The following is a 16676-nucleotide window of genomic DNA, read 5'->3' on the forward strand; positions in this document are numbered from 1 at the left end:
GTATACCTTTAAGAGGGCTTCCATCATTCCACAAGAGACAAGGGCTTCACCCCCAGCATCATAGCTGGCCAAATGATAGAGGAAAGAAAAGAGTGCAGTGGCAAACTGATGCGGGTACGGTTCCATCAGAGGATCTGGAAAGAAGCGGTTCAAGAGAAAAACTCCTTAGTATTAAGTGTCAAGCAAAGCGGACGCCGAAAGGACACTCACCAATCATGGCCTGTATACAGTTGCGCACCAACACGGGCAAGAAGCCATGGTAGGAGGCGGTGCCGGTGCAGTCAATGATGTTGGAAAGCTTGGGCGTTCTCTCCAAATGGACAATGGAGGTTAAAGTGCGCAGAGATGCAGCCTTGATATCCTGAAGTGCCAAGAAAGGAAGAGGGTGGCTTTCAAACTTGGCCTCAATTTAATTCCTGCAAGTCTTGGCAGAGGGGTCGCGAGGACAGTTTTGCCCGAGCTGACTAACGGGGTGGGGTATTTCGACACGACATTTTTATTGCTTTGATTTGCAAGCAAAAATTCTGTGATTGTCCTGCTACTATTTCACGCTCGGTACGAGTGAACTCAATTCAACTCACTTTGCAACAAGGTGCAGTTTTGCACAAGCTGAACAAAAAAAAAAAAAGAGGGTCCTATCTGTTGAATGTGTCTGACATTTCGAATTGACTCTCAAACAAAATTACATCTTGCGTCTTAAAGAAACAAAATAAGACCTAACTTCTCCTTCGTTTGCCATCTTTAAGCTTACACAATATTCAAAGCCATTGAAGTGCAACCAGACAACATCTCTGCAGCCATGTAGAATGCTTTAAGCAACAGATACTTGACCACAAAGAGTGTAGCAACACATGTAGAGAACAACTGAACCGTACCGAGTCACAAAGACGTTCGTCACTTACCACAAGCTGCTTGTCTGTAATCTGTAAGACATCCACCAGCTCCTCTATCAAGCCGTTATACAGGATGCTATTGGTGGACTCGCCAAGCGCATTTGAATAAACTGCAAAAACAAAAAAAGGGAGCTTTTAGGAATGGAGGCACGACCCGTGGACACGCTTGCTCATCATCTGAAGCGAGTCGTTTCAACCCACCCAGTATGGAGATGGCATGCAGTCTGGCCTGCACGGCCTGCAGCCTCTTTTTGTGATTCGAAAAGCCATGAGCCAGACGAATGTGTGTGAAGAGCAATGTCTGCTTGTCTTTTGGGATGTTGTACAAGCCTGTGAGCGACTGCATGATCTCAGATGGACTGTCTGAAATCTGAAAGGGAGGAGGAAAACGTACACCGTGAAATAAAATAAAAACTCCGGTGTTGATCCTGTAATTGAATCAGTGCATACCTTGTCAAGTTGCTCAATGTGAATATAGTGTAGAGTGTTGCTGCTTGTCTGCAGGAGAAACGCATTTAACATTTAAAGCCGCCTCGGACTTTTCTTGAATTATATTGCAACGAATTGATCGAGCTTTACCTTCCGCTCCACTTTGACCTCAGGAGCTGGTTCAGCATAAAACTCAAAGTGCAGTGTGGTGGCACTGGGAGGGTACTTCTGGTCAGGCACAAGTAGCAGGCAGTTGGAGTGGGACAAACAAAATATATTTGATTAATTGAGGCAAAATCATAACACGGCATTACGAAATGGGTCAATAGAGACTCCTACCGTCATAAGAAGATCCCTGCAGCATTCAGCTAGGCCAAAGCCATTTTCCTTTCCTCCCCAGCTCTGTACAAGAGCCAAAAGAGACAAAACAATCTAGCTTTTTCCATTCAGGGGACATCTGAGATCATCGTATCGAAAAAAAAAAAAAAAGAAACATTAACGTTTGCTCAACCTCAGCCAGATGTTGCAGGCGTGCCAAGAGAGGTGTTCTTTTGTCAGATCCTAGTCTTGTGATGTAGTTGGAACGCTTGCTGAAGACGTAGAGCAGGTTCAGCACAGACAGGACCACTTGCATGTCACATGACGCCAGCAGGGTTGTTAAGTGCTGCAAAGGAGGAAGAAATGATCAAATATGCTATATGACGCAAAAAATACTTCATTATGAGTTAGATATGCACAGTATGTTTGTTTACAAGAGATCTTGCACGCCAAGTATCATTTTTTTCTATTGGGGTTATACACTATGTATAATAAATGCAAAGTGACGTTATGTAAGTATTAAGACAATTGAAATAATCGCTTGACGTCAACTCATTGCAAAAATAATGGCAGATTCATCGACTACTAAAATAATCATTAGTTGGAGCCCCAGAAACACCAAATGGTTGATATTATCAAATTGCATTTTAAGATGAAGTTGCCTTTCCAAGCAGAACCTACCTCTATGGAGCTGTAAAGGTGCCTGGAGAAGCTGTACTCAATGAGCAACGCTGTAAAGTTGAGCACTGCCAAAAGCAGCGCTTTGAGCTGGCTGTTGTCGGGCCGGTCACACACCAGCAGCCATGACATATTCTCCAATGTCTGGCCCGCATCGCACAGAATGCCATCGAAGCGGTCCAGCAGATCCACCCAGTGGTACAACTCGCACTAACGGCCAAAGACAAGAAAGACTCACAATCTTTTTGATTCCAGTTAGGTTGTCAAAACATACAAAATACTATCAAAATGGACACACACTATGACATTCCTGGAATGAAACTCTTCAATTTTTTTTTTTCCCCATTCCAAAGAAATTACCTTGCCAATATTCCAGGTCTTGATGTGCTGTAGTTCAACAAGCAGTTGGTCATCACTGCATGCTTTCAACTTCTCGATAAGTATCCGGCAGTCAGCGGGCTGCAGGTTCAAAGGGACACGGTGTTCAAGATGGAGCAATGGAATGCACCAATCACTTTTGGTCCTGACACTTAGTGCGGACATCCCAATTCCGGAGTCAGCACCAGGATTACTACAAATTATGCAGAAAATGATCACGTGTACTCACAGCTTCCGTGGGGGTTTTCTTTAACTTGCTTCTGTCCACCTTCATGATTGGTGATCTATTAGAAGCTCCTGTCGAAAAACGTGCATATTAATAACCATGTTTTTCGGATACACAACTACTGGTTTTCATACAGATTTATTTACGCAATCAAGCGACGGTGAATGTGATTTGAGGGAATACGTACAGATGATTTGGAAACGGCCGCTTAACGGCATTTTTGAGTCACTTCACCTAGAAGAGGGCGACAAAAAGCAAACCAAGAAGATTTAGCTGCAAATTTGAAGTGTACACAATTACTGTACCGTTTTATTGTGTGCATCTAGAACAGACTTGTTTGAAAAACAAATTTGTAAACCAACCCAAGATGTTTATAAATCATGGACAGTGATGAGAAGACAAAATGTGTGATCTAGCAACGCAGAAAAATGTGTTAAAATGAGAGGTTTGTTGGGTGACTGTTGGGAGTCATCACAAAGCAAACTTACAGAAAGCGCATTGGCCGGTGACTAGCTAGGAAAAATACTCAACGGCGACGGGTAAAACAGACGCCGGACGTCGCCTTAGACTGGCCTCGGAGCTCCGATCGCGTTTATTGTAATGTACAATTATATGTTTGTATGCCCTTAAGTGGCGTGACCACCGCAATTCCAAACACTCAACGCCGACAGCTTAAAGTTGGGGGCTAGGTGGCTACCTAGCTAAGTCAGTAGCATGCTAACACCCGCTTGGTGTTAAATGTTGACAATTCGCGAACGTATACGCCGGGAATAGTGTTACACAAACATCCGGCACGACGAAACATACTTGATTGAGGTCGAGTCCACACTCACGGCGCGAACGATTAATACAAGCGCACGGCACGGGACGGCAACATTGGCTGCGTGCGGAGTTGTTGTTAGCCCGTGTCGCTTTCAAGTGTGTCAAGAAAGAGACGCACTTCAAAGCGGTCAAATAGCCCGTGACTGCGTACAATTTGGCCGGATCACACGAAAAACGAGCGTGTGCCGAGCCTGGGAACAACCTTCGGCCTAAACGTGTCTTTGGAGCATCCGAGTCGCAGCTGTCAATCCACAACGAGGAAGGCCAGCAGAGTATCTTGACCTGACGCTTTCCAAATTTAGGTCGGGGCTGCGTAGGCCGAAGGGGGGGAAAAAAGCCCGCAGTTCCTTCCCGGATGCCTTCTCGACTCGCGGAGACAAGGGCGCTCGCGTGGCCGAGACGATGGCATGCGGGGAAAGTCGGGGGGGAAAAGGTGCGACGTGCTAAACATGCGTTCTGCGACGACTGGTTCCGTTTTCTTACCCTCCTGACTCATCGCCAGACAGCCGTAGCACGCGCTAGCTAGCAAGCTAACAGCTAGCGAGCAGCAACGCATAGAGCAACTCGCTGAATCATTGTCGTCACACACACTCACAGACGCACACACACTTGCGCTTCTCACTTGGATTTCGGCAGAAAAAAAACAAAAAACACGGGCGACACCAACGAGATCGGGCTCGGCAAAAAAACCGTGATCGTTCTTTTTTTTTTTTCCTGCTTCTCAAACCATGAGTGACGTTGCTCGTGCGTGAACATAGCACATAGGCATTGGCGTGCGGCGAGTGTGCAAAAAGTGAGCAATGACAAGGCTCCGATTAGACAACACACCATTCGGACTCCTCAGAAGGAATTGGCTCGATTGAAGTTCTAAATGCAGAGCGTGACTTGTTGGAATTCCCCATTGAAATAAATGGAAATGCCACTAATCCGTGACAGCCTCCACCCCAAAAAAAAAAAAAAAAAAAACCTTCATAAAACCGTAGTAACAACAAATACAATGTCAATAATAAAAAATTGTGACACTTGGCCACCGCAGGGCAGTACATGTGGACACAAAAACGAGTTTCACAACTAAAATATACTCAGAGTGACATTGCATTTATAGCAGTGCTTATATCATATTGTGAATCTTAGTGGGCAAAAATGACTACCGTAATTCCCAAATACCGCTACAAATATCGAAACAAAGCTGACATACCATAAAAATAATACTGGTGAAATCACGTATTTCATGACCATCAAAGGTCAATCTGCATGGTCTCATGTTACATGTTGGGATGTCAAATGTTGATACTGCCTAAATGCTGACATAATCAACAAATATTTTAGTGCCTTAAGACTTTTATACACTAATGTATGCAAAGAAAATGATCATTAGTGTGTAAAAATGTTTCACGATAAATTGTACTAAGTGTGTATTTGTAGGGATCATGAAAACAAACAAAAAAATAAAAACAAATAATAAAAAAAATATGAAATTTTTTACAAAAAAATCCGCTGTAATAGCCAAATGAGTTTCATTTCAAAGCCTCATCCTCGGTGTGCAGCGGAAACAAAATTAGAAAGGGGGAGGCTGATGTTACTCGGCACGCACATTTTTGTGGAAGACATCAGCAAGGATCAAATCTATTGTGCGAAATGGCAGATCGTTTGAATGGCACACGTACGCCGGCAGCGACGTCGCCGTGGAGACTTCGACAGCACAAGAAAATCATTGATGTGAACAGCGTTGTCATTTCATAAATTGTGAGCGCCGGTCTGCATTTGAGAATATTTGTGTTCAGACAAAGGCTTGTCGGAAAAGGAAAGAAATCACTTTCCATTTGATGTTTCGCGACTTTTGCTCCAATTGCATTCATTTGATCTCGCTGCTGCAAACCTTTGTGTGCCGAGTAACGAGACGGCTCGAGCCATTTTTTTCCCGTCCGTTCATTTTTGCCAGTCGCGAACGGGGCCAGCAGAAAAGCAGTATGCCGATCACCGGTGAGACCAGACGCACATTCCGGACGTGGTGCAAGTGGACGCATTGTCCCAATTAATCAGCAAGTTAAACAAAGGAGCGGCACGCTTAATTTTTTTCCTTTTTTAGTTTGAGTTACAATGGACACCCTGCGGTGGACTAAATGCCGACCATGACGTTAAGTCAGCTGAAAAATGGATGTTTTGAACTGACATCTTGCCACACATTTGTTTCAACATCTGACAAGTTAGGAGCACAGGAAGAAGCGGTACATACCAGAACTTCTTTGGTTCAATAGCTCCGGCACTCGGTTCACTGGCATGCTTCGCAGCTTGTCTCAGTGTCTAGAAAGATTTTTTCGGGGGAAAATGACAGGAAAGGACAATTAGCAATCTTTTACTTCTGTTGATCGTAACAAACAACAAAACAAGAAGCCTGAATTGTTATCTGCATGTTGGCAAGTTCCCGAACACGCGATCAAAGAGATTTTGTTTTTTACTCTTTGTAACAAGAAACAGGAAATCTGTTATTTCCCCAAAACAAAAATTTGGTCTCTAGAAAAAATGATATCCTAAAAATTCCTTCCAATTTAAAAGCAGACGTGGCTTCTGGAATGTTTGACAGCAGAAGTAAACTGGACACGAGCCATGTTGTATGTAAGCTGCATCACGCTAGCAGACGGCTGGCTGGCCGTCGGTGCCGACGAGACTGGTGGCACGACCCGCCAGAGAACAATCGAGGAAACAATTCAAAAGCTGCCAGCCTCATCGGAAAAGTACACATTTGTAATTAATTGCAGTTTTGTTGTGCTCTTAATTTTATATGATGTTGAACAGCCAAAACAGCTTTGTTTTTCTACAAAAGGCTGCCGATATTTCATTTTGGTATGGCTTTTTTTGTTCAAACTCCTTCCAAAAGGAATGACTTGAAAAAGAAGTGACAAAATATCAAACGTTAACCATTCAGTAAGACTAAAATCAGGTTGAACTAGTGTATGTAGGCTCCATTAAATTAGCAAATGTGTACTTTTTCGTTGATGTGCAGTTGTGTAACTTAGGCCAAGGACATTTTGTGATTTTTTTTACGTGCGCTTCTGTTACTAAACTGTGAAATGTACGTACTTTTTGTGACATTCGGGTTTGGCAGTATACCGTCAGTATTTTCTAATTTAATGAGCCTTGTCTAAATAAAGACTGGGTAGGTTAACGGGTAGGTACATTTAGTGTTTATTTAGTCATGTTTAATTTATTTCAAGCTATTTTTTTTGGTCCTTTAAATTCCCGACTTGTGTCACGCTATGTAGTCATCTACAAGGGGTGGTCTGTATATTGCCGATATGTATTTTTTTAAATAAGTTAGAAAATAAAAAACAAAGGAGTTCGCAGAATGCTTTTATTTTGAAATTTATTTAGAAATCTTATGGAAATCTGACAGAGCTCAGCATACGAATACGCAGCGCAGCTGGTGCAGACTCCAATGCTTCCTTTCTCTTGCGGCGTCCTTACGGAGGACGCATTGCATCCGCAAAGCATCTGTTCTGCGTGAATTTGGCGTTAAAACAACATTTGAACACCTTCATGTCAGTGTCATCACTGGCACCTGACTATGAGAACAAACGGTGACCAAATCAAATCATACTGGCGCACTCAAGGGATTTGCGGTGGAATCAAGTTCACCCCACAGGGCGAGCCATTATTTTCTCCCTACGTTCTTATTCCAATATGTATAAAGACACGCCGTATCAGAGCTTTCATGAAAGCACACTTTGATTGTACTAACATACGTAAAACGGATGTAATTTTATTTCTTCAGGTCATCAAAGAGTGAAACACAATATTGTGACTTTGCTGTAAGAATGTATCCTAACACGACGCAGTTCGCTTTTTAAATATTCCACAAGCGTAGCCGTCTTTACATGGTGTCTTCACGGTTCGTTCAAGCTAATGCCTGTCACCTCGGCACCAGTTTGGGTTTGGGGTTAACAGCTAACGTTCGCAGATTACAAAGTCAAATTAGCACCCGGTTACACGTCGGAACATTTCTCCCGGATACGAATTGGTTATCTGGTCGTATGAGGAGAGCGAGCGATAACTGACCCAAAACAGCCGTAACAGACGCCGGAGAAGGGAAGAACATCAGCGGGTGCTAGCCTGTCGCTTGTAGCTTGCTAAGATAGCAACGAGAGCTCGCCACAATGCTCGATCAGTGGATCATGGCTATATTAAAAATGGCGCTTTAGGGCGCTACAGCCAGTGTAGCAGCCCTTCAAAAACACTTATGACCTCCGGAACACAAAAGCAGGCAGTTTCTTAACACAATTATTTCGACGAGGAAAAAACAGCTGCCTTAAAAAGCCACGAAGACACTGGCCTAAACAAGTATTTGTGCTTACCTCGAATGCGTGTTGCACGTCTCCATCTTGAACTAACAAGTGAGAGGGCAAGACGAGATCTCGCGAGAATAGCAGAGTGCTGCGTCTACCGGGGCGGGGCTGAGGGCACTCCCATGTTAAAAAAATGTACTTTGAAAAAAACGCTAGTCATTTGTTCCAGCAACGAGTTTAGGGTACATTTTACAAAAAAAAAAAAAAAATCGAAAAGGCATTCTATTAATTCAAATGGTAGCTATGGCAGCGTGTCTGCGTGGTTTGCACAATTCTGAATTTAAATCCTGGCTGTGTGGAATTTTTGATATTAGGTTTCACCTTCAACAATTTAAAAACCTCCTTATATTAACGTAACACTCAAAATTTCCGTCAATGTGAATGGTTTGTCTAAAAATACAGAATTAGTGTAGTTGCAGCAACTTATTGTTTGTGGACCCTCAAGCCCATCAAAGCATTTGAGATATGCGCAGCTTTATCAATTGTCTCCAACAAACACAAAAAACAATCACTTGATATTTGAAAAAAATCTAGTTATAATTCTTTTCCATGTGGTAAATAAAGCATGTTTAAAACAGTACACAAAACACAAAAGTGAATATCTGATGATTAATAATCAACCGAACCAGGAGGAAACAAAAGGAATTCATTTCCTCCCTACTCTTCAAATGTTACACAGCCAAGACAACTAAAGATAACAATTACTGTATACAAATATAAAAACAACTATTTAAAAAATACAGCAGTGTCATGTACATCCATAAGAAGGGTTTCAATGTTTCTGCACTATAAAAACAAAATGACAACATATATTTACACAAGTTGATCATTCACGTTTTCAATTGGTACATCCACATTTCTGCAGACATTCTGTTTCTCATACATTCTGCGGAATGGATACTAAAGCCTAGCAGGAATTACAGTGGATATAAAAACAAAGACCAAATGAAAAAGCCACGATGATGCGTGGGCGGTTCTTCAATTATTAAATGGTCACTTGCAAATGATTTCACTGGAGCAAAACACAAAAAAATCTGAAGAGGACGCATATCACCTGTTTACCAAATGTTGGGGTTGGATTGACTAAGCCAGATTCTTTCTGCTAATTGTTCACCCAGAAAGAATTAAAAGTTACGAGTTTTGATTTTAAATGAACGTTTTTTATATCCACTGCAAATCATTTTTGTCTTTGCTCTTCCAATCTAGCTATATACACATAACAGATCATACATATGTACAATTCAAACAAAATGTAAAAATATGAAAAGATTTCCAACATAATGGTTAGGATTTTTGTACTGCGGTTGAAAAGACATCAGGGACCAAGAAGGATGACAGAGACAAAGGCAGGTGGAAAGACACAAGAAAATAGGCTCAAGTTGACAAAATGTTGCCTTTGAAAATAAATTAAATTGCAATAAATATAAGTGTACATGATCAATTGTTGCTTAATTCTCCTGATTTGTAGAACAATCTATAAATGAAATGTTTAAGAAGCAACAGTGATTTCAACACTGAACGTTTTTAGCAAAACTTTATAGAGTGATGTATTCAAAAGTCCAATTAAAAAAACCGAAGGTCATTTGAGGTAAATATTAGGTTTTTGAAAAAAACAAAGCCTTACATTGGAATTACATTTGAACTAAGACGCATCATTTTCTTTCCCTTTCAAAATGTGATTGGAAAAGCTCGTCGTTATTGTCCACTTTACGCGTCCTTCCAAACAGCGAGAGGTGTGCTCGTGACACCGAGAAGCTGCTAATTAGCTTAGCAAATGTTAGCCAAGAGATGGTCAGACAAACACCTGGAAACTTTAGTAAACAAGCTTTCGAGTATAAAATATAGATTACTATTGTTACCTCCTTCAATAATATTTTCACACGGCAAGAATTGCTGCTCAGGAATTCAGCAGCAGTTCCAGATTCCATCACAAAAGCAGTTTGCCGTTGCGATGAATCTTCAAAATTTTCCCAAGTCTCTGTTTTGCTGTTGCAAGTCCTTTCTTTGGACGTTTCCCTGAATGCCAAAGACACACATGTACGATGTGAAGATGAGAAACTGGACAAAAATACGTAAATGTGTCGTTTCTTACCTTGACCGAGTGCCGCCGTGCCTTGACCGGCTTGCCCTGAAGGCGACGTGCCGGGGAGCGAGCTGCTGTTTTGCGGAGACAAGGAAGGTCGGCGTGAAGTGAGGAAAACGCCGGGGGCCATAGCCCCGCCTCCTCTAGGGCCACCAGGACCGAAAGGTCCCGGCCCTGCTGTGTATTCATGATCCAGCAGACTGGCGGAATAATAATCCATCCTCCTGTGCGGGCTGAAGTCCGGCGACGACTCCGAAACGTGCAGCGGCGAGGGAGGCGCTTGCTCGACGTGAACTGGAGGCGGACTCGCAACAGGGACAGGAGGACGCACTTTTTTGGTGTACTTTCTTTTAGCAGGCTTTTGCTGCTCCTGAAGTATAGACGGAAAAGATCAAAGATGTCCTTGTGCATGACAATATGCTGCATCACCGTTCAAAATGGCCGTCCTCACCTGCTGCGCTAGCTTGGCTGCGGCTGCTGCCAGGCCCGTTTCCACAGACGCCACTCGAGCTCCATCTCTGGCCGGTCGGTCCTGTTTCGGAAGTGTCGGCATCACCCGGGCTGTTTGATATAGAGATGATAAGATAGATGTTAGATGATCCAAGTTTAAAAATAAAGACTTGAGGTCAACACCATGCTGACCTTTGGGGCTCCAAGGTGTGTCATCCCAGTTTTTCTTGCGCTTCATCTTAGCCTTGTTAGCATGGTCCTCTTCATCAGACTCCAATGATGGATACACTTTGAAGAAGGATCAATGAGGCCAGAAATTTAGTGGAAGCAAATGACTACAGAATAAAGTTTTTTTTTATTATTATTTAAATAGTTGTACCACAATATAACGGGTGAAGACTGTTATGGATTGCTCACCATATTCTGAATCTTTGAAACAGGTTCCCAGTGTCTCCTGCTCATCCGGGCTGTCGTCTTCGCTAAGATGGCGGGCCGGACGCTTAATGGGCCGCTTTCCGGGCCGCTGGATAACAGCTTTTTTCTCGGAGGTCTTTTTGACCCCGCCCGTCACCCACACAGCCCGGTTGCCTTTCCCCTTGACTATTGCCAATCCTTCAGTCAGTCCTCCAGAAATAGACAAGGGGGAGGAGGAGGAGGATGACGACGACGATGAGGACGACGACGAAGGTGGGTTAGCCATGGAGAGCATGCCTTGGATGGCATCTCGGGTACTGGGAGAGGCTGGGGCTTCCTCGCTGGAGGGAGGGGAAAACAAAGCAAAATTAAGAAATCACCTTTAAAAAAAAAAAACGAAAGTGTGCCACCTGTATAGTAACAATAACAAAGAGACGTATTGCAACCTGAGTGCTGAGGAGTCCAATCCTGCCACCTGCTTGCTGGCCTTCAGTAAGTCCAGGATGCCGCCTGCGCCACCCTTCACCCCATGAGCAGCCAGCGCCTCTTCATCTGTGGTGTAATCCTCCTGAGGTCATGTGCACAAACACGCTAAACATTAGCAATGGAAAATAAATCAATGTGAGGTCAATCAACCAAGCAACAATACGGTACATCAGTCAACACGCCTGAGAATATTCAAAATGGCCACAGAACAGCTCCCAAATTGAAAAAGGCAGCACTTGATTTCTGGTTTAGCCATACTGAGCTCACCTCAATGTCAAAGTCGACCTCTCCTGGCTCCCGGATACGATTTGGGTCGGAGCAAGGCTTGGCTCTGGGAAGCTTCCTCGGAAGACCTGACGGCATATGTTGACATGTGACTAAGCAGCACGCATACTCGGATACCACTTATTGACTTTGTCATTATTTCACATCCCACCGCTGATTTTCTTCTTCTTGCTTGATCCGGCAAGCTTGCGGCGTGGGGGCGGCGTCTCGTCTATTTGGAGCTCATCCTCCGAATCCAGGTCAGAGAAACTGGAACCCTCGGCGGCAAGGTGCTGGTAGTTGGCAGCTCCTCCCGCACCATTGCGGCCCGCTTTCTTGCTAGAGTTGAATAAATGAGCGAATGGAAGCTCAGCTGTTGGCAAGATCATCAACACCACAACAAGGCTCAAAAGTTTACCCTTGGATTTTCCCATTGGTCAGCACAAGTTTCAGCTTGCTTTTGTTCAACTTTCCTTCAAAGTCCTCTAAAGGCAGCTCCAACTGAAGAGACAGAAGGTTTGAAATCATGCTTCCACTTGTACTTGAAAGCTTTTCAATGACATCTTTATTCGGGGGTACCTTCTTGCTTTTGGACTTGCCAGGTTGGATTCTTTTTAGCGTGTGCTTGGTATGGATCTCAAGCAGGTCTAACTCTCCCGCTTCTGTCTTAAGGAGACCCTTTTGGGTCTTCTTCTTGGGTCCTGGTGTCCCGAGGCCTACAATTATGTCCTTGGGCTTAAGGCCTTTCTTCTTTCCAGGGGGGCGACCTGAATTCTGGGAGGCAGTCGAGGGGGCTTTTGAGAGCGGCGAACCAGGAAATTGAGGTCCGGTGCGGCCAATGTTTTGTTGGAAAATGTCCTATGAAGAGAGAAAAAAAACCACAGCTCGAAAAAAAAAAAAACTTCACTGCATATGACACAGTCTTGTACAAAATACACTTTTAGACTGTTCAACCACTAATTTGCTTCATTACCTCAACCAGACGTATCTCCTTAGCAAGGTCCTTCACCAGTGTCTGAGTATTGATGGTTTCTGGAATTTCCACTTCATGATCGCCCAGTGCCTGAGTGTAAAAAAAAACAGTCATCAACATTCTGAGGGTTGCTTGAAAATACAAATAGATGAAATGGAAATAGGGCATCCTGCATCCTAAATCCAAGCTGAGAGTAAGGTCACCTCTTTCCTGGTCCAAGTGCGGAAGGCATTGTTCAACGCTTTTGCTCCATGAACCAGGTAAGTGGCCGGGTGTCTGCGATTTTCTCTCAAACCTGCAAAAGACCACGTTGTATGCTTTAAAAAAAAAAAAAAAAACGCGTGGAAAAGTAGGTGGCCGCGGTGTGCTAAAGGTGAACAGTCCAACGTTACCTCTGAAGGTATCAAGAAGGTGCTTCCCAACATACCAGCACACGGTCTCAAAGTTGGGAAACTTGAATAAGTCTGCTGTGCTCAACCGTTTCTCTAATTCGTATGCCCTGAAATATGAAGAGAGGAAGTTGTGTCATGATGATATGCATGAACATCCAATTCACTTTCTTTAAACAAGGAAATTATACTTGGCTTTTTTTTTTAATAACTCATTTTGAAATTTTGTTTGGTCCTCACATAATTAAAGTGTTTTCATGGAATTTGTCAGAATATTTTTTGGACGTTTTAGGATTTTCTTGTTTTACCCCAAAAATAAATGATAGTTTGAATAATCGTGATCATTATTTAAGTAATCATGTTTTGTATTTTTTTTCTTAATATAATTGAGCAGCCCTGATTTCATTTCCAAAATAATCATGATTTGTTTTTGTTTTTATTGAGCAGCCCTAATGTGAAAGGTTGGGGGAAAACTAACCGAAGCTGCATGTCAATATTGAGACTATGCAAAAAATTGCCCCCAAATGCCAGACAGTCCACTGGAGTCAGAACCGCATGAATCCATCCTGGAACAAACACACCATCTCAATCAATCATCAATGGCTCGGATATTGTTCCGTTCTTGAATACGGTCAAATGGAGCGAGAGAAACACAGGTAGGAGAGAAGTTCCAGACTCATTTGCTCGTACCTGTTGGAATGAACAACGTGTTTCCTTGTTTGACAGAGCACTTGTAACACATGTCAACCTGATCCCCGAAGAACATCTCGTTCTGATTGGACGAGGAATTCCAGCGCTCAAAAAGCGCCAGGTTGGCTGGGGTGGGAGATATTAGGTAGAAGATTTTCTCCCCCTGGATGAACAGAACAATCACAGGGCAATGAAAACAGATTCAATGAATACAAAATGTCCGTATTTGTGTCCTCACCCGTAAAACGTGATACCAGACGGAGGTGCCTCCAAAGTCAATGTGAAAGTCGGTGTAACTATCCTTCACTCCCATCAGGCAGTACTTCTGCACATTGGGCCGCTCAAACACGGACTCCTCGGGCCAGAGGTTCTCCACCCATGACAGTTTCCTCACAATCTTCGGAGTCTCCACCAGGTTTGAAAGCCTGGGAAAAAAACCAACAACATTATTTTCAATATAATTGTGTTTCTTTTCTCAGAATCAAAGTACCAAAAAATTGCTGCTGGATTAAACTAATAGATCCGATTGTGTGAGAAAAGTCAAACATTCATTTTAATGGCACAACGGCCCAATTCCGCAGACCTGGTTTCGGAGAACTCCAGGCTGATGACATTCAGCACTCGGTCTCTGTTGGGGCTGTTGTAGTACTCGGCAAAGTCACCGAGTCGCATCTTCAGGTCACATTGGCGAGACACGTCAATCACGTCAATCTCCTTGTCTGAACCTGCGAGCATTCCCAATTAACGCAATTACGGCTGCGTTCTCCTTGAGAAAAGCGCCTTTGAGTTCAAACATCACGAGTGGAGGCCTGACCAGATTGTGGGCCAAATTGAAAGCAGGAAGCTGTGGCTTACCGATGTAGTGTTCGACGTCGCTGACACAGAAGGACGCTGGCGGCAGAGTCATGCCGAGCCCGTCTCGCCTCAGCACCATGACGGGAACGCTGAAGGAATGCTCCTCAAGGAACTCCACCGTCAGTTGGGCCCCCGAGGGCTTCAGCAGGACTTCATCTGCACTGTGGATGACATACAAACAGGCTCATGATCATCCTCGTTTTTACTCGTCTCGTCAAACACTATGCTGCTGATGTTCAGTAGCCCTAAATATTCAGAAGAAACTTTTTCTACCCTGCACTGTGATGTTTCAATTTTTTTTCTTGCGTGTTGACTTTTTAATGAGTGTAAATTACAATGACATCAACATGATATTTTCATGTCTAATAAAAAGCTGTTGCGACTAAACATTATCTTCAATCTCTACACACATATTTTTTTTTTCCTACCTCGGAAAAGTGCGACTGCGTAGCTCCCTCACAAACTGGGGGCTGCCCGTCTTCACCAAACGGCTGGGGTCTCTTACGCTGACGGCGGCTCCATCTGTCTGCTTGTTGCCTCCGCGGCGTTTACGCACTGTGAATATGCAAATCAGGGAACGAATATTACTGCAAACATCTGCATAACTTGGTGTCACGGACAGAAAAAAAAGTTTTTACTCACTGACAGACGGTCCATGACTGAGCTGACAGTTGGGGCAGTGATAGAGGTCTATTTCTGTTGCTTTCTCCTCTTCTACTCCCACACAGCTTAAAAACAACAACAAAAAATGCATTTGAAATTGTGTAAATTCAATTATAGCCACCAATAAACTTGTACGGACAAAATTCTGAGTCGTCTTGTCAAAATGTGCAACATGAACATGGAGGCTACGAAAAGTATGTTGTAATATTATTCACATCACAGTTAATTTGAAGGCGATAAATATGATTCTGGCAGTAGTACTTTTATTTAGTTATTTTTTTTTACGTACCTTCCATGGAACCAGTCTTGACAAATGTCACACTCGATCATGAAGCGAGTCACATCATATGGCAAGCGACATAAGCAGTACACTGGTACAGAAGCCATACTAGACGTGTATGTGTTTGGAAGAAGCTACAACTTTGAGAATTTCAAAATGTCCAATTTACAAATGCAATTCTGATATTAATTCCTAATATTTCCGAGCTGTAATAACTTTGAAGCTGGTGAAGACACACATCCACTTGGGTGCACCAGGAGAACTGGAATACATGAATAAAAACAAGTTAACATTGCTATGTTAATTTATAGTGATGGGGTGGACACATAGCAAAATGTCTAAAATAAACGATATAACATAACACTTGGGGAACTGCAAACTTTCACTGTTACAGCGTAAAATATAAAGTTTGACCAACCACATCATGCTGATTTAAGGTAACTATTGATGCTCCAGTACTAAATCCAAAATATAGTGCTGTTATATGTAAACACACTCGGGATCGGAACATTGTGATGCTAGCTAGCTACGCTAGTTAGCGATGTAGCTAATCTATCGACATTTGCCAAATCCATGCAAAAATGTAGCACATTACCGAGGCCCGTTTAACTATCAGCTTCATCTATTAAACTGAAGTCAAAGATGGGTAGAAATGTGTCAAATGCAGCTAGTTGAAGAGCTGTTGAGCATCTCACCAGAATGGCGCTTCAGCGAGGCCAAGCTTGCAATGGCCGCCGTAGCACTTGACAATCCCTACGCGAGATCGGGGCAGCTGCGGCCTTAGTACGCAGCCGACTCGAGTTGTAAGAGTTTACTTCGCCACATATTTATGTAGCGAATGTGAAGTGCTCGAGCGGGAACTTCGCCGCGCATCCAAATTTGGAATTGGGAAGCGACACGAAACGACACTTCAGCTACAAATGACAGCGGAGTTCAAATGCACTGACGCCATTTTCAAAGACAACAGCGTCACCGTTCTTCATCTCTGTTAACCCGAGTGTGGTCAATAAAGTTTTCTTCAGTCAAAATCACTTCGAGGAGC

The 16676-nt window shown here is 43.2% G+C and overlaps 2 protein-coding genes across 13 annotated transcripts in view; both read right to left on the reverse strand.

The window, feature by feature from the left end:
• The window catches only part of huwe1 (HECT, UBA and WWE domain containing E3 ubiquitin protein ligase 1), a 29849-nt gene extending 21702 nt beyond the window's left edge, over positions 1-8147 (reverse strand). For 9 of the 12 annotated variants that reach the window (XM_088361634.1, XM_088361638.1, XM_088361574.1 and 6 more), the window contains exons 1-14: positions 8097-8147; positions 5981-6048; positions 3110-3156; positions 2926-2993; positions 2679-2777; positions 2322-2528; positions 1834-1986; positions 1662-1724; positions 1473-1550; positions 1344-1391; positions 1095-1263; positions 903-1003; positions 211-361; positions 7-134 (exon numbers count right to left, since the gene is read on the reverse strand). In XM_088361634.1, coding sequence (XP_088217760.1) covers positions 7-134; positions 211-361; positions 903-1003; positions 1095-1263; positions 1344-1391; positions 1473-1550; positions 1662-1724; positions 1834-1986; positions 2322-2528; positions 2679-2777; positions 2926-2970 — 1242 coding nt within the window. In that variant the 5' untranslated portion in view covers positions 2971-2993; positions 3110-3156; positions 5981-6048; positions 8097-8147. Of the gene's footprint in view, positions 1-6; positions 135-210; positions 362-902; positions 1004-1094; positions 1264-1343; positions 1392-1472; positions 1551-1661; positions 1725-1833; positions 1987-2321; positions 2529-2678; positions 2778-2925; positions 2994-3109; positions 3157-3946; positions 4042-4227; positions 4427-5980; positions 6049-8096 lie in introns of those variants that run through there. The other 3 variants (XM_088361583.1, XM_088361556.1, XM_088361565.1) reach the window with 3 other exon arrangements.
• A 456-nt stretch (positions 8148-8603) lies between these two features.
• Positions 8604-16615, reverse strand: phf8 (PHD finger protein 8). Its single transcript, XM_088369195.1, has 22 exons — positions 16330-16615; positions 15644-15896; positions 15334-15419; positions 15120-15246; positions 14692-14852; positions 14420-14561; positions 14075-14261; positions 13837-13999; positions 13625-13712; positions 13150-13256; positions 12961-13052; positions 12758-12847; positions 12364-12642; positions 12203-12285; positions 11957-12123; positions 11788-11873; positions 11481-11602; positions 11038-11375; positions 10813-10908; positions 10622-10731; positions 10180-10540; positions 8604-10103 (listed from the first exon to the last, which is right to left on the reverse strand). The coding sequence occupies exons 2-22, from the start codon at positions 15739-15741 to the stop codon at positions 10015-10017; spliced, it is 3072 nt and encodes a 1023-aa protein (XP_088225321.1). The 5' UTR covers positions 15742-15896; positions 16330-16615; the 3' UTR covers positions 8604-10014.
• Between the last annotated feature and the right edge of the window lie 61 nt (positions 16616-16676).

The sequence above is a fragment of the Syngnathus floridae genome, chromosome 2 (assembly GCF_059516105.1).
Source record: "Syngnathus floridae isolate MCC-2025c chromosome 2, RoL_Sflo_1.0, whole genome shotgun sequence".
Lineage (NCBI taxonomy): Eukaryota > Metazoa > Chordata > Actinopteri > Syngnathiformes > Syngnathidae > Syngnathus > Syngnathus floridae.